Source organism: Giraffa tippelskirchi, chromosome X (assembly GCF_054371585.1).
Source record: "Giraffa tippelskirchi isolate mGirTip1 chromosome X, T2T-mGirTip1v1.2.pri, whole genome shotgun sequence".
Classification (NCBI taxonomy): Eukaryota; Metazoa; Chordata; class Mammalia; order Artiodactyla; family Giraffidae; genus Giraffa; species Giraffa tippelskirchi.
The window spans coordinates 95,673,563-95,690,639 of record NC_137289.1 but is presented as its reverse complement, the minus strand read 5'-3'; the positions used below and the strand labels follow the sequence as shown (position 1 = coordinate 95,690,639).

At 50.1% G+C, this 17,077-nt stretch overlaps 1 protein-coding gene across 9 annotated transcripts; it reads left to right on the top strand.

The window, feature by feature from the left end:
* Positions 1–6,326: 6,326 nt before the first annotated feature.
* On the top strand, positions 6,327–15,492 carry SLC38A5 (solute carrier family 38 member 5). 9 transcript variants are annotated; one of them, XM_081567968.1, is made up of 16 exons: positions 6,327–6,375; positions 7,807–7,860; positions 7,947–8,016; positions 8,364–8,479; positions 8,572–8,645; positions 9,270–9,362; positions 9,489–9,567; positions 11,375–11,457; positions 11,752–11,810; positions 11,912–12,049; positions 12,258–12,337; positions 12,987–13,087; positions 13,338–13,453; positions 14,258–14,402; positions 14,496–14,599; positions 15,074–15,492. In XM_081567968.1, the coding sequence occupies exons 2-16, from the start codon at positions 7,808–7,810 to the stop codon at positions 15,173–15,175; spliced, it is 1,413 nt and encodes a 470-aa protein (XP_081424094.1). In that variant the 5' UTR covers positions 6,327–6,375; position 7,807; the 3' UTR covers positions 15,176–15,492. The 9 variants fall into 9 exon arrangements, with proteins under 9 accessions (XP_081424094.1, XP_081424093.1, XP_081424098.1 ...); XM_081567967.1 differs by having other exon boundaries at positions 8,361–8,479; XM_081567966.1 differs by lacking the exon at positions 6,327–6,375 and adding an exon at positions 7,359–7,461.
* The last annotated feature ends 1,585 nt before the right edge of the window (positions 15,493–17,077 follow it).

The window sequence follows — 17,077 nt, the reverse complement described above, 5'->3', positions numbered from 1 at the left end:
GGGACCGGACCTGAACTTACCACGTGAGTTCCGGTAACTCGTGCCGACGTAGCCGGTCTGGCGAATTGCCGTTCCCAGCATGCAACGGGCGAGAGTAAGGCCGCCGAGGTCTCGCACGGCGAGGCCGAAATGTCGCGAGGCACGAGAACTGACTGTGCTCTTTTGTTATAAGGCGAAAAATCGCTTTTTTCTCCGCCCCTCCCTTCTTGGACAACTGTATGTCTTGAGCCTGTGAACTACATTTCCCAAGATACTACGTGCACGCCAGCACCTACTTATTTTTCGCGTACCGCGAAGTGCAGTTACCTTTGGGGTGGTGAACTTGAGAGGAAGGAGAGTGCGTTAGTTAAGTGCGCGGGCGCGCGAAAGCTACTGGTCTGCGATTTTAAATCTTACTTCCGCTAATTGATAGCTCCTTCTGATTGTTACCTTCTCAGAACTTCGGTTTCTCTATCTGTAGAAAGGGGATAATAAATAGTACAGACTCCACCTACAGTTACTGGGAAGATGAAATCGGTGCAGTTCAGCACACTAATTCTTTGTAATTCTGTGTTCTTCAAACACTTTTAACTCGGGCCTGGAAAAAAAAGACTGCGTCTGGACTCAGTGCACAAGCAAATATAGTAATGGAAACATTATAGCATTTACCATGTGCCAGGCACTCTTCTGAGTGCTCTCAGTGATGTGCTGGTAAATGGTTAACAAACATTTATTTAGGTGGAGAGGGAAAGGAAGCCCTGATTTCTAACATTTGCCAGTTTCCATGGTTTACATACTATTATCTTGTCAGATTTCAGCTTACCAAGGTGTAGTCACGGAGCACGGAGTCTGGAAGAGGTGCAGTAGTGCATCATGTGGATTATCTCCATTGTACAAATAAAACAGGGATAAATGATCTCTCAGGAGCATAGAAATAATGAAATGTAGTAAAATAATAAGTGATGAATTTTGAGTATCACCTTGCAGAATTTAATTTAGTTGTAAGTTTATATAATTTCATGTTTAATAATAGCTATGTTTCCCCCGTTTACAGATGAGCAAAAGGAGGATATGTATATATGCATATAATATTAGATATGAAAACACATGTCACTTACTATGTATGTGGTGACATAGAAATATATAGTGATGTCTAATTTTTATTGGTATATAAATTATATATTAGTAAACAATACAATAAATATATGCATGCCATTCATTATATGGAAATATAGAATATATTTTTGCATTTTGTATAATATATGTACAAAATATATATATCTTATATAAATGTATATGCTGATATATATATATATAAATCTGCCATATATATCTACTTACTAAAGTAACTGCACTAAATATAAATAATGTTATGTCAGGTGGTGATAAAAGCTATTCAGAATAATAAAGGATGAAAGGAATGGAGAGTAACAGGGGTTGAATTGCTATTTTAATGTGGTCAGGGAAGGCTTTCAGACAGGTGACATTTGAACTGAGCCTGAAGGGGAGCACATGCTATGAATATTTGGAGGAAGAGCATTCTAGGCAGAGGGAACACCAAGTGCAAAGACCCTGAGGTGAGAATGGGCTTGGCGAGTATTCAAAGAACTGAACAACCAATTCATCATTCCTTAGAAATGTGAGCATTGCTAGGCAGGGGTTTCTTTTGTTTTGTTTACTGTTGCCTCCCTGGCACCTAGAATAGGGCTCCGCACACAATTGGTATTCAACAGAAGTTTGCTGAATTCACCCTTTTATTGCTTTGTTCCTTCACTCTTTCCCTAGTGGTATGCTCTGCATTTATGTGGGGCCCTGGGAGGAGGTGTAGACAGCCACACACAGACCCTGGAGAGCCAGGGAGGAAGCCAGAGTTTGTCACTGGAGTTCAAGGGCATTGTGGGGGGCAGTGGGAACATGGCTTCCCTTCAGAGGTTAGCATGTGTGAGAAAGCAAGGGTTCAAGCCACCAGGCGCTGCTCCACAGAGAGGAGGAGGTGCCAGGCATTGGGGGCCCAGGTTCACCCTGTGGGACGCTTCCCACGTCCTGTTTTCTTGCCTCTCACAAAGAGGATGTTTAACTTTTTGCAAAGAAACTTGCTTCCTCCAGCAGGGCTGGGGGGATTGGGGGACAGGAGCCAAGCTCTGAACTCTCCAGGCTCTTCCCGAAGTGAGGTGTCCGCCTGCAACTCCCACCCAGCACCCCACTGAGTGTAAAGTTGTCCTCCCCTCAGCCTCCAGAAAAGGTCAAAGAGAGGGGAGCTGCCAGGCCGGCCCTGTGCCGGATGGCATCTTACCACGTGAGGGAAACGCGGGTGTGGGGGTGGTGTCCAGGCGCAGGGGACCAGACACTGACTCAAGAAGTCTTGCCGTCCAGGGGCTGCTTTGAGGGACAGAAAAGTTGTCCATGGGGAGCCTGCCTGAAAGGAGAGATTAGAATCCTAACCCAGCTCAGTGAGGGACTGCTTTCACTGGCCGAGAAGAGTTCATTAATTCCTTTCACAAAGATGTTATTGAGCAATTACTGTATGTCAAGCATTGTTCTTAGCGCTTTACCTGTATAATTCCTTCAATCTTCCCCATGGCACTGAGTTAGGCAGTAGTTAGCCCCGTGGGAAGCTTGACAGTGAGGTTTTGAGACTTGCTCCTGGACACTCAGCTCCTAAGTGGCAGAGCTGGGAAAAGTCAAGCTATTAACTGATTTGGTCCATGGTTCCTTCCCCTGAAGGCTGCTGTGCAGTGATTTAATGAAAAGCAGGGGTCTGCTTAGAAGAACTGACAAGAACTTAAACCAACTTTTTTTTTTTTTTGAGTGCAGTTTTTATTTTTATTTTTAATTTAATTTATTTTTTTATTAATTAATTTATTTTAGTTGGAGGCTAATTACTTTACAATATTGTAGTGGTTTTTGCCATACATTGACATGAATCAGCCATGGGTTTATATAGCAATCCCAAATGTCACACGAGGGTCTGCTTTACTGAACCAACAAAAGCCTTAAATGACCCCGAGAAAGGGGCCTACTTTGATGAACGAATACCACATTTTTATCCCTGGCACAGCCTCAAGGCCTCAGTCAAGCTTAATGACATCTGTTCCTTCTAAAGCAGTCTGCCTCTGCAGCCAGATTTCACTTTCCCTTTGTTTTTCCTCCTACCAGCATATGTGGAACACCTGCTATTTGCAGTGCCCTGAAACTTAGCTGAGCGATGGGGTGTAGAGCCGGATGAAGGCTTGCCCCTTCCCTAGAAGAGTTCACAAGGCAGAAATGAAAATAATAATGATGATAATATGACACTTGATAAGTAGCATTTATCGACCTCCTGCCCTGTACCCTGGTGGCCCTGTGCTGGGCAATGTTTAAAGGCCGGGGTGGCCCTGGAAGGGGAGGACAATGATCAGAGTAGGAAGCTGCTGCTGGGTGGTAATGGGTGAGGGCATCTGTTTTTTGTCCAAGTTTCACCAGTTCTTTGGACGGGAAACTTCAGACTTTTCTTGAAATCTAGACACCGGCCTAGCCAGTCCCCGTCCCCCCCCCCCCCCCCCCCCCCGCGCCCTAGTCATTTAGGCCAAGGTCTCGGCTGACAGGTGTCTCTTTCCCTGGCTGGCCTGGGGCACAGGTGTGTAATGAATGGCTCTTGGGGGGAAGAGGAGAGAGACTAGAGATACAGTAGGCCCGGATAGACAGGGGAGTAGTGTGTGCATGCGCATGCACGCATGCATGTGTGAATACCCTGAGGGTATCTCAGCTGCCTATACATGGTCCCAGCCACAAACACATGTATGTGAGCTCCACATGTGCTTAGTATGTTACTTGCCTGGTTGTGTCTTGTGTCCACGGTTGCCTATCCAACTTGTGTTTCCTTTTTGGCAACTGTGTGTTGGCCCCATTTGCTTGTGCAGTTCATCTCTATGGGGCTGTGTGTGTGTTCTCTGAGTGCTTCTGTGTCTCCTTTGTAATGCTCATGGGTGAGAAGTCTGACTCTTCTCTGTGTGTCTGTCTCCGATGTCTGTGTGTCTTTCTTCTCTATCACCATGTTTGTGTCTCTACTCGTGAGTGGCTGTAGGTGTATGTGCCCTATGTGTGTTTTAGTCAGTCAGTCAGTCATGTCCGACTCTTTGCAACCCCATGGGCTGTAGCTCGTTAGGCTCCTCTGTCCATGAGGATTCTCCAGGCAAGAATACTGGAGTGTATGTCCTAAGGGTATTTCCTTTCGTGCAAGCAAATGCTCCTTTGTTTCTTCTTCAAGCAGTTTTAGGTGTATTTTCTGGATTTCCTCTTTGTAATGATAGTAAGTGTACTTTCTGCATTCCTTTTTCTCCTGTTTGTGTGCCTATATGTGTGTTCTCTGTGCACATCTTCCCTGACTTAATTTGTGTGAATAGTTGTGTATACACAGCTGTGTGCACCTGTTTTCCTGAGTGCAGTTGTGCATGTATCTGTGACTGCAGCTTCTCTGTCTCTACAGTCGTGTCTGCCTGTGGGTGCCTCTCTCTGTGACCAGAGCTGTATGTGGTCACAAGTTCATACACAAGTTCACATGCACAGAGGTATCACTATAGAGGCTGAACCTGAATGTTGGCCTCCAGGGTCGTTTGAACCTGGAATCATGTGTGTGGGAGATGCTGGGACTGTGTATAATGTTGTTGGTTATATGGAATTGTATTTGTCTGTGTGCCCTGGCTGTGAGTCTGTGTGTGACTTGCCCATTGGTTCTCTTTCGAGTGGCTGTGAGTCTGTGGGTGACGATATCTGTGAGTCTGCAGTAGCAGTAAAGCAGTGTGAGCCTATTCCTGTATCTGTCTGTTATCTCCGTGTGCAGCACTGAGGCTGTGGATGATGATACTTATAAGCCCTCTGCGTGGCTGTCCCATCGCCTTGGCTCTCCATGTGCAGTCTTTGTGTGTTCGAATCAGTCAGCCTGTATTCTCTGTATGTGGCTGTGAGTCTACACAGGAGTTTATGTACCTCTGTGGGTGGTGGTGAGTCTGCCTCCATCTCTAAGTCCCTGGATGGGGCTGAGTGTTTGAGAGTCCCTTTCCTGCTGTGGGGAAGGAAACGCCCCATCCCTTCCCCTCCCCCCACTGCCAGTGGAATGGAAGCCTCCAGGCTAGCTTTGAAGCCCTAGCCAGCCCCTGGCCTTTCCGGGAATTCTATGCTCCCTGTGGGGGGCGGGCAGGTGGGTGGAGGGGCCAGGACAGAGGCTTCTTGTCCACCTGGGCCTCAAGCAGCCCAGTCAAGTGGGGCTCGAACCCCATGTCCACCCGCCTGACTTCCTGCAGGAGACACATGCTTCGCCTGAAACAGACATGCCTGACACATGCCCGAATGGAGTCAACACACAGACCCCTATTTAAGAGAGACAGACAGACAGACAGTGGAACTCCTCAGTTAGGGTGTGGACAGGCTCCACCCAGTGCCTAGGCTGGGGTCCAGGAATTCAGGGCGTGCCTAATTTGCAGACAGCGTGTATCCACACTCTCCACCCAACTACAAATGCCCTCCCTGCCTCCCTCTGGGGACCTCCAAGTTCTAGGGTCCTTTCTCCATTGGGCTATCTGTCTGAGGTCAGCCTATGGTGGCCTGGCTGTGTCTTTCCCTGCACTTGTCCCACTGCTGTCCTCAGATCTGTCTGCTCTTCTGCCTGAATCTGACTTTCTCTGCCTGTTGCCACCTGCCCCTCTATGTGTCTCTCAGCCTCAGCCACTTGCTCTGTCCCTTTGGGCCAGTGTGTTTGTTCCTAATCTCTGTTTGGGGATGTGTCTGGCTGTGTCCACCTGTCCATCTGCATTTGTCCAGGAGCTTGCATGAGCCTCTCCGTGCCCGCTGTTTCTGAGTCTTTCTCCCCTTACTGCCCAGCTGCCTGTCTATCACTCCCGCACACCCCCTGTGTCTTTCTGCCCCTTCTTGTTTTCTGTCCTTGTGCTGTTTCTTCTGACTACTCATCTCTATTTGAGATCATTTCTCTTCCTATCTCTGTCTCTCCTCCTGCCATCCATCCTATTCTGCCATGTGTCTGACCTGAGTCAGTTCCCTCTGTCTGTCTTTTCCTCTCTCTAGATGTGGGTCTGTTCCGTTGATCTTTTAGTCCATCTCCACCGCTGCCTGGGAAACCTCTGTTTCCTTCAACGTGGGTTCAGATGAAGGGAGGCAACCCCCCTCTTTCCCCCACCCAGAACCAGAAGAGGGAAACTGAATTAAAGTTAAAACTTTACAGGGGAAAAAAAAAAAAAAAACCGCGGGGCAGTGCTGATTAGCCACCGACAAAACCCTAGGTGTTGATTGGTCAGAGGGCAGGCGAAGGCAGGGTCTGGCTGAGTGGGAGCCCTGCCGCCCAGTGGCGGGGTCCCAGAGCCCCAGTTGTGAGTTGCCGCTTCAAGAGCTGAGAGGAGCAGGGAGGTGAGGAGGGGGTGCTGGCCATCAAGGGGGCTCTTGAGACGCCAAGGCACAAACAGGGATCCTGGGAGGGGGGTCAGGGGTTCCCTGGAGATTTTTGTAGTCCTAGTGAGGAATTAAATGGGAGGGGGTGTCCTTTTGGTACCCTGATCCCAGGAAATGAATCCAAGAGTGGGTGGGAGTCTCGAAAGGGTGCTCACGCTTGACGATGGGGCTCCTTGAGAACCTTCCTCGACCCACGAAGGGGATTCAGGGCTTGGGTAGGGGGTTTCCTGGAGGCAGTTTTTAGTGATGATGGGGACCTTGAATGGGGTTTTTTGAGATATGGCATTCCCAGGAAGTGAGTTCAGGGCTGAGGGTTTCTTTAGAGACACTCCATCCAGAAGAGGGGGACTCCAGGCTTGCATGGGGATTGCAGAGACACCCCACTGCAGGAAACACATCAGGCACTGGGAGTGGGCTTTTGATGACTGTCTGAGGCACCGCTTCTCCTCATGAGGGGAAATTAGGGCTCAGGCGAGGTTCCTGAGACACCTCAAGTCCAGAAACAATCGCAAACCTGGTAGTGTCTCTAAAATGACTTCTACTAAAATAGGGTTGTATAAGACTTGACAAAGGTCCTGGAGAATATCTCTCTAGTCCCTAGAAGGGGAATTAAATGGGAGTCCCCGGGTCACTTCTATCCCTGGAAGGGGGTTCAGTTTGGGGAACTGCCTTTGGCCTCTAGCGAGGATATTCAGAGTTGTGGCAGAGAGCAGTTTGCCGTGTTCTGTCCCCGGCGGGGCTGGGGTCACCGAGCCTGCCCCCCACCCCATCCGCAGCCCCTTCAACAGGTTGCATCAGCTCTTGCTCAGGCTGGCGGCCCAGGCGGGGAGGAGGGGGGTAGGGGGCGCTAGGAGGGGTGGGGCAGTCGGGTCGACACGTGTCCCTGTAAGGAGTGAGAGGCCTAACCACACGGTGAGGGTGGAGGGAAGGGGGAGGTGCTCGGGGGACCGGGGAAGGAGAGAAACCGAGAGCAAGAGAGAGTGAGTCTGGGGTCTGAGAGGAGAGGCTGTCCCCACTCCAGATGGCCATTTGGTCTGCTGCGGGGTCGGTATCTCTCCTTCTGTCTCTGTCCCTACCCCTTTATCTCTGGTTGCCCTCTTTTTTCTCCGTGTCTCAATGAGGAACTGTTGGCGTCTCTCCCTCTCTGATTCCCTTCTGTCTCTCTCCCATCTCTTTCTCCCTCAGCCTCTCCCTCTTGTCTCCAGTCCTCTCCACTTTCCTCCCTGTCTCCCTCATCCCTCTGTCCCCGTTCCCCTCGCCTCATCTGTGTCTCTGTTTCTGTATCTGTCCATCGCCATCAGAGCCCCAGATCCCTTCATCTAGGTTGCCCCACATTGTAAGCTGCCCTGCTCCATAACTGACCTCCCCGCCCCATTTCTCTGCCTACAGAATGGAACTGCAGGATCCAAAGATGAACGGAGCCCTCCCTGGGAGTGCTGTGGAGTAAGTCGGGGACCCAAGTGGTCAAGGTCAGGGGTCCGAATTACCTTCTCATCACCTCCTCAATTTCTCTGCCCATTCACTTGCAGGCAGGAGCATGAGGGTTTCCTGCCCAGCCATAGTCCTTCTCCTGGGAGGAAACCGGCCCAGTTCATCGATGTGAGTGACCCCACACGACTCATCCCAGTTGTATCTTGCCCAGCTCAGGCCCTCTCCTACTGCTCCCTCTTCCCTTGCTGTTTTGCCTCTGGTCTCTGCCTCACCCTCCCCTGTTCCTCTCTACTTCCAGCTGCTCCCCTCTAGAATCTCCCTTCCCTTCTCTCCCTTTCCCAGCTTTTTCCTATCTTCAATTTCTTTTCCTTCTTCTGATGGCCCTTCCTGGGTTTCTCCCTGCCCCCATCACTTCTTCCCTAGCCTTTCCCAAGGCCCCAGCACTGGTCTCTGTCCCTGGTCTCCTTACCTGGTCCCCCTCCCCATGTTCCCTGGGCCTTGCCCCTTACCAGCAGTTCGAGGGGAAGACATCGTTTGGAATGTCAGTGTTCAACCTCAGCAACGCCATCATGGGCAGCGGCATCCTGGGGCTGGCCTATGCCATGGCCCACACGGGGATCCTCCTCTTCCTGTGAGTCCTAGGCAGCCTGGGGTGGGGGCTGGGTGTTGTGGGGCTGGCCAGGAGGCCTGGAGGCCAAGTCCGAGCAGTGCCATCTGCCATAGGGCTTTGTTGCTGTGCATCGCTCTTCTGTCTTCGTACTCCATCCATCTCCTGCTGACCTGTGCTGGTGTTGTAGGTGAGACCCAGAGCTCACCTAGACCTTGACCTCCAGACCCAAGACCGGCCCCTCAGAACTTGGATCCAGAACCCCAGACACCACACTCAACTCTCTGGGCTCCAGACCCCAGACTGTACCCTGGATCTCATACCTTATCTGGGCTCCCAGATTACCAAGCCCCAATCCTCAGCCCTCAGTCTGACCATCGAAGCCTGTTGCTCAGACCCTCCCTACTCCGAGACCACTCCACTCCACCCTCAGTCTCCAGCTTACTTAGCAAGGAAGCCAGCCCCACAACCCGAGACACACCCCACCCCCAGTTCCCAAGCTGCCACGGCCCTGGATCTCAGACTTCATTCCTACCATGGCTTCAGTGGAGTGAAGCCATGGTAGGGCCCCCAAGACCCCCGCTACCCACATCTGGCCCCAACCTTCTCTCTGGCCACAGATCCTACCTGCCAGACTCCAGTCCCAAGCCCAATCCTAACTGCCTAACCCTCACCTCCAGCTCCCAGCAATGAGACCCAATCAGCCCAAGCCCCAGCTCCCTAGCTCCCAGGCTCTGGTCCTGGGAGGCTCTCCCACCCCTGGCCTGGCCTCCTGGACCCACAACCTGTCCGTTTCTGGTCCCCTCCCCTCCAGGCATCCGAGCCTATGAACAGCTGGGACAGAGGGCGCTGGGGCCTGCGGGGAAAGTAGTGGTGGCAGCGGTCATCTGTCTGCACAATGTTGGGGGTGAGGACTCTGAGACGTGGGGGTCAGCTTGGGGGAAGAGGGTGGGCTGAGGTGGGCTTCCCCAGGCTGGGGTGGGAGGGAGATGAGGGGAATGCTTCTGCTTACACCTGCCCCCACCTGCACCAGCCATGTCCAGTTACCTGTTCATCATCAAATCCGAACTTCCCCTGGTTATCGCCACTTTCCTGGACATGGACCCTGAGGGGTGAGTGTGCAACACCCCTTGGCTCTGACCCACAGGCCACTGATTCTGCCTGTGGGGTCTGGCTGCTAGCTTCAACTCTATGTCCAGCTGACTCCCAGGTCTTCTGTTTTTGAGGCTGTTGGGCAGGCCAGTTTGGGCAGACTGCGATTCCTGTGTACTGTGATGCTAGCAGTATGTGTGACTGTTGCTCTGGCTAGTGGAGTCCAGTAACACCACATGTTGATTTTTGTGACTGTTCTGGCTGACTCCATGTGTCCAGTGTACTCTCATGTTGACCCTGTGGCTACACCTATCCAGTAGACCTAAATTCTGTCCATGGGTTTGATTCTGTGACTCTTGTACTGGCAGATTCTCTGGCCATCTGTATGCTAGCTGACTACAGCTGTGTCCTATATACTGTGACTCCAACCATGTGTGTTTGACATTTGCTTACTCTGACTTTCTCTGTCCGGTGGATTCTGTTTGATTCTGGTTCCATTAGGCTTGGCTGAATCTGTCTAGGTATAAGTGTATGGTCACTGACTCCGGCAGAATATGTGCACGTGTTTGTGCAGTGTACCGTGGCACCAGCTATGTATACATGTGTGTGCCTGCTCAGTCGCTCAGTCACGTTGGACTCTTTGTATCCTCGTGGACTGTAGCCGAGTAGGGCTCCTCTGTTCATGGAATTTTCCAGGCGAGAATACTGGAGTGGGTTGCTGTTTCCTACTCCAATGTATAAATGACTTGTGTTTAACTCTCTGTATTTAACTTGGTTACCATTGTTCTGGCAAATTCTTTCTGGCTGTTTGTGTGTGAGCCTCAACTGTGACTGTATATGTTTTCTGTATTATGGTTCCAACCATGTATGTTTGCCTGTTCCGAGTATACATCCAGCCAATTGTGTGTTTAATTCTGCATCCGTCTGCTGGCTGAATCTTTTCAGTTGTTTGTATATGATAGCTGATTCTGCATATCCTCTTATATCTTTGGTTTGATCCTGAAGCCATTCAGGTAGCTAACAGTCTATGTGACTAGGTGTGTCTAAGTGTTATAATTAGCTCCCACTGCATATATGACCAGTGGTGCTTTGTTGATTTGTAACTGTGTGTCTAGTAGGAAGAGAATATGTGAATGCCTGGAACATAGTAAGCACTATTTAATAAAATTCTTTGAAGAAATGAACAATTGTTCAGCCAATTCTGTATTAACAGACTATCCTGCCTGGACACCTCCCTCCAATATCTGTACAGATCCCTCTTTCTTTCAGCTTGGTTCCAACAGCATGGCCAGCTGGCTAATTCTGTCTCAATTTCCATCTTTGACTCTGTGGCCAAATTGGCTCAACTACTTTCAAGTGCTCAACAAACCTTGAGTTGTTCAAACAATCACACATATGTGTTTCTGACTTTTTGTCGACTCTGCAGATCATCAAGAGATCATCAGACTGTTGTTCTACCTGTTAGACATACCAGGGTCATGACTCACTCTGTGTCTGGTACCTTGTGTTGGACAATGTGAGTCTGGCTGTTGTGGGCTGTTGTTTGCCCATCTGACTATATGTCCACTTGAGGTCTGATGACACAGTTTGTCCAGCTATGTGTGTGTTCCCAGCTATATCCCTCTGACAGTGTGTGGCTGACAGTCTGATAATCTGTCTGGCTGTTTCTGTCATTCCCATTGTGCCATTTGTCCCTGTAACCACCTGGAGGGGTCAGCTCATCTCTCCTGACTGTGTGCAGAAACCTGTCTGGCTGTCTTCTATGAGTGTCTGCCTGACAGTTTTCTTTGGTAGGCAGTTAGTCACTATGTTTGCCTGTCTCCTTAGGGACTGGTTCTTGAAGGGAAACCTCCTTATCATCATTGTCAGTGTTTTAATCATCCTGCCACTGGCCCTCATGAGACACTTGGGTAAGAGGCTTCCTGCCTTGGTCATTTGGATGATGGAATTAAAGAAGGGGAGCCAGATTCAAAGAATCTCAATTTTCAAGGGCTGTGGAATACCAGGGGACAGCTTGTTTGGTGTGGGTTTTAACAGATGAATAGGAGTTTGTCAAGTTGGGGGCTGGTCCAGGTAGAAGTTTGTGCAAAGTATGGCAAATTGGGGTGAGGGGGCCTTGAATTGAAGGTCAGACTAGGGGGTTGATATTTGCTCGGGGGGGGGATTCCCTTGATTTCTGAGACTCTGTATATTGCCCCTTGCAGGCTACCTGGGGTATACCAGTGGTCTCTCTCTGACTTGTATGCTGTTTTTCCTCATTTCGGTAAGTCTGAGGGAGAAGGACATGCAAAAGTACAGAAAGGGTTTGGGGCATTGGGACATAGCCTTCCCCATGGTCTCACTTCCCCACCCTCCCTCCTCCAGGTCATCTATAAGAAGTTCCAGCTTGGCTGCACTGTAGGGCACAATGAAACAGCAGTGGAGAGCAAGAGCTCCCCAAGCCTTCCCATCCAGGTGCTCAACACAAGCTGTGAGGCCCAGATGTTCACAGCTGACTCACAGGTTGGTGTGCTGGCATATGTCTATGCCTTGCACTGTGCTCAGGTCCTCTGGTTTTGTCCCACACTGCACTCTGCTCAGAGTGGAGCCAGGTATTGGACATTGGGGGCTTCCATGTGTCTGATGTGGAAGGCAATGGTGGGGCTGGGGGGGGCAGGGAGAAGATGGAACCCTTAGACTCTAATCTCTTGTACTTGGACCATTCCCCCAGATGTTCTACACAGTGCCCATTATGGCTTTTGCCTTTGTCTGCCACCCTGAAGTGCTGCCCATCTACACAGAACTCTGCCGGTGAGTGGGCAGGCAAGTGGGCATGGATGATAGGGCAGCAGGTGGGGTGATAGTCATAATGTCTATCATAGTCCTGGTACTGTACAGCTCGATTGTGGCCAGATTGTGCCAAGGGAGGGGTTTGAGGTGGCCAGGAGGCCTTGGGAGATGCAACGCAATGACTACTAATTGGGGCTTAAGTATTCTACCCTTTTAACATCCAGTACAAGTGTGAATGGGCAAATGGAGAGACTGAGATCAGATGAAGGGGTGGCATATGTGGATGGGATGGGGAGATGGGGAAGGTCAGATGGAGAAGGATATGGATGTGCAAAGGAAGGGCAGAGATGATGTGATAATGGGAGGAATGTATGAATGATCAATTAGGGGGACAGTGTGGATAATCAGAATGGAGGCAGCAGCTGTGACAGCCAAATGAAAAAGAGATACAGAGATGGGCAGAGAGATAGGCAGAGTTGGTCATATGGGGTGAGAGGGATGGATAGAGAAGGGAGGCGTGGCTAATACAGGGGAGGCAGAGATGGGCATCCCAGTGTGTACTAGCTGAACATCAGCTCTGGGAAGACTCTAGAGGGTGGGGGCTGGTTTGGAGGGGCCTGGACCAAGTCCACAGTCTGGACATGACAGTTCTATGACCTCTATACCTCAGGCCCTCCAAGCGCAGAATGCAGGCTGTGGCCAACGTGTCCATTGGGGCCATGTTCTGCATGTATGGGCTCACGGCGACCTTTGGATACCTCACCTTCTACAGTGAGTGGGGCTGGGGCCAGTTTTGGGTAGAGAGCTAGGGTGGGGACTGGGTAGATTACTAGGCAGGAGCCTCAGCATTTTCCTTGCATGCTTTTAGACCCATCGGTTTCCAAAGGGACTAGACACACCTTGCATGGAGATTTTGTCACTGTCTGTGTGTGCGTGTGTATGTGTGTGCACACATATATGTTTCTGGGACACTGGTCCTGGTGCTCCAATCACAGCCCATCTCCTGTGTCCTGTGTCCCAGGCAGCGTGGAGGCGGAGATGCTGCACATGTACAGCCAGCATGACCTGCTCATCCTCTGTGTGCGTCTAGCGGTGCTACTCGCTGTGACTCTCACGGTGCCAGTTGTGCTGTTCCCTGTATGTTGGGGGTGAGGGTGGGCCTACAGGGTGGAGGGGCATGGATGGATGGGTAGAGGGTGGGTGCAGGCAGGAATGTTTGGATGGAGGGTGGAAGTAGGAGTGGATGGATGGATGGATAGAGGAGGCTGGGATGGACAGACAGGGAAGATAGAGTTGTCAGATGGACAGAGAGGGCTAAAATAGATGGTCAGACATAAGGGGAACATCGATGGCAGAACAGAAATCATCGGAAGAACAGGGTTGGTCATTTGGAGGGAGAAGGCACAGATGTCTGACTAGACAGAAGAGGGAGGCAGGAATAGACAGAGGGAAGAGGCATAGGGAGATGGATGTTCAAGATGAAGAAATAGGGATGGACAGACAAAGGATGGAGACAGAAGTAGTGAGGTGTAGGAGGGACAAGACACCCTGATGAAGAGGTTGGCTGAGCAGACAGAAGAGGGAGATGGAAGTCATCAGATGAGGAGAGAAGGGCAGGGACCTCAGGGTGGAAGGACATGTGGGTGGTCAGGAAGGAGGAGGCAGACCTAGTTGGATAGAGGAGGACAAGATTTCAGACAGTGAGTAGAGGCATAGGTGGATGATCACCCAGAAGGGTCACAGACTGTCAAGCAGAAGGGATGCAGGATGCTCATTTAGAAGGTGGAGGCACAGATGGATGGTCAGACAGAATGGTGGTAGAGTCAGATGGAGGAGAAATCAGGGGTCTCAGACTATGGGTGGTGTTAGAGACAGATAAATACACAGAAGGGGAGGCAGTGCTTGAGCCCTGACCTTCATCCTACCATACTCTGGTCACAGATCCGCCGGGCTCTGCAGCAGCTACTTTTTCCAAGCAAGGCCTTCAGCTGGCCACGCCATGTGGCCATAGCACTGATCCTGCTTGTCTTGGTCAATGTCCTCGTCATTTGTGTGCCAACCATCCGGGATATCTTTGGGGTTATCGGTCTGTATCTCCAACCCTAGTCCTAGACCCCACCTAATATGGGCCTTGTACCCCAGTCTTACATTGCTTCTTTCCTTCCTGCTTGTCCTTCAGGGTCTACCTCAGCCCCCAGCCTCATTTTCATCCTTCCCAGCATCTTCTACCTCCGCATTGTGCCCTCTGAGGTGGAGCCCCTCTACTCCTGGCCCAAGATCCAGGTGAGGATTCCAGGGGAGGGCTGGGGAAAGAGGGAGCATTCTGAGGAAGGAGCATTCAAGGATGGCTAAAGGTTGAAGGAACATTTTCAAGAGGGGGCTTAGAGGAAAGAGGGCAGATGGTCTAGAAGAATGAAGGAGATTGTCATAGGAAGAGGCTGAGAAGACAGAGCACAAGAAGAGTTTGGGAAGACAGCAAGCACTCAAGAAGGGGCTGGTGTGGAGGAAGCATTCTTCAGACAGATGGAAGGAACATTGCTGGAGAAAGTTGGAACATTTTCAGGGAAGATGGGGGAGAGTAATCCCTAAAGAATTCTAGGAAAACGGAAGGAGGAGTCACAGGAAGGGGTTGGTATTAAAGAAGGAGAGAGAGCAGAAAAGGAGGATCAGGAATGAACGTGGCACTCTCTGGAGGGGATGGAGGAGCTTGGGTGTATGTATACACCCAGCCCCATCTTTTCTCCCTCTCACCCACAGGCTCTGTGTTTTGGTGTCTTGGGGGTCCTCTTCATGGCGATCAGCCTAGGTTTCATGTTTGCAAACTGGGCCACAGGCCAGAGCCATGTATCTGGACACTGACCAAGCCCTGCTTCACCTGGGCCCCGGTGTGCATCCACCCGTGCATGTGGAGGGAGATGGACTGCTCTCCTGGTTCCCATCAACATGGCCACAGGCTGAAGAGTGGTCCACTCCCTTCTTCCTCAGGGGATGCCAAGCTCAGATCATGACTCTAACCCCAACCCCAGCCCTACAGGAGGAGGAGGGGGAGGAGGCTAGGTCCTTGGGGAACCCCTGCCCAGTCCAGTCTTTTCTGCCTCCTCCTTGTAGAAGCTGTTTGTCAGGATCACCATTGAGCTAAAGGGGAAGAATAAAGATGCTAAATTGCAACTCTAGTATCAGTATTTCATTTCTTTCTGGGACTTCTTAGGGGAGCCTGCCCAGGTTCACATGGGTAAATGGACAGGAGGATTGTACTGGCTCATATCTGTCAACCCACTTCTCTGCCCTTCAGTAGCTGGCTACAAAACTCACATAGATCTCTTCACTGGCTCACTCAGGAAACATCTCTCAGAGCCTACTGGCAACCAGGCGCTGTTCTAGGTGCTGGGGATATAGCAGCAGATCAAACAGACAATAATCCCTGAAGTTGATGTCCTAGCACAAGAAAGGGCAAAATATGACCTGCCGGCCAAATTCAGCCCACTGCCTTTTTGTTCGTCCCCCAAACTAAGAATGGTTTACACATTTCTAAGTGATTGGAAAAAAAATCAAAAGAAGGATTCGTGACAGTTGAAAATTAACATGAAATTCAAACCTCAGTGTCTGCAAATAAAGCTTCATTGAAACTGTCATGCTCCCTGTACAGGCCACCAAAAAAAAAAAAAACAAACAAACATTCACGCTTGTTCATTTACACATTGATGATGACTCTTTAGTGCTACAACAGCAGAGATGAGGAGTTGCAAGGGAGACCATAGGGCTCACAAAGCCTAAGCTATTTATTATCTGGCCATTTTTAGGAAAAATTTGCTAATCTCTGATCTAGCCGAAGAGAGGAAAACAGATAAAGATGAGCACTATGAGGAAAATGAGTGTAATGCTGGGGTTGGTTGAGGGGCGGGCAATCAGGGAGACTTCACTGAGGAAAGGAAAAGGAGCTGGGTCCTCAAATGACTAGAAGGAGCAAGTCAAGTTTCAGGTAGAGGAAGCAGCCAGTGCAGAGGCCCTGAGATAGGAGCAAGCATGGCAGGTCCAAGGAGGAACCACGGTGGCCATTTTGCTCTGCTATCAGCCAGTGACACCACAGTCTTGCCAGCAGCCTGTTAGGAAACATGGGCATTTGCCCCACTAATAAGTGAAAAAGGTATTGCTCTTAAAATTCACATGTGTTTCTTTCAGTTTAGTTCAGTTGCTCAGTCATGTCCAACTCTTTGTGACCACGTGGACTGCAGCATACCAAGCTTCCCTGTCCAACACCAACTCCCAGAGCTTGCTCAAACTCATGTGCATCAAGTCAGTGATGCCATCCAACCATTTTGTCCTCTGTTGTCCCCTTCTCCTCCAGCCTTCAGTCTTTCTCGGGATCAGGATCTTTTCCAGTGAGTCAGCTCTTTGCATCAGGAAGCCAAAGTATTGGGATTTCAGCTTCAGCATCAGTTCTTCCAATGAATATTCAAGACTGATTTCCTTTAGGATGGACTGATTGGATCTCCTTGGAGTCCAAGGGACTCTCAAGAGTTTTCTCCAATACCACAGTTCAAAAGCAACAATTCTTAGGCGCTCAGCTTTCTTTATGGTCCAACTCTCAAATCCATCCATGACTACTGGAAGAACCATAGCTTTGACTAGACGGACTTTGTCAGCAAAGTAATGTCTCTGCTTTTTAATATGCTGTCAAGGTTGGTCATAACTTTCCTTCCAATGAGCAAGTGTCTTTTAATTTCATGGCTTCAGTCACCATATGCAGTGATTTTGGAGCCC

Excerpts from the sequence above, each read along its gene's own strand:
- SLC38A5 (XM_081567965.1), top strand. The coding sequence starts at position 7,439 with ATGGCCATTTGGTCTGCTGCGGG. Across the intron at positions 8,646-9,269 it reads GACCTGTGCTGGTGTTGTAG|GCATCCGAGCCTATGAACAG; the intron begins GTGAGACCCAGA and ends CCTCCCCTCCAG. Across the intron at positions 9,568-11,374 it reads CTGGACATGGACCCTGAGGG|GGACTGGTTCTTGAAGGGAA; the intron begins GTGAGTGTGCAA and ends CTGTCTCCTTAG.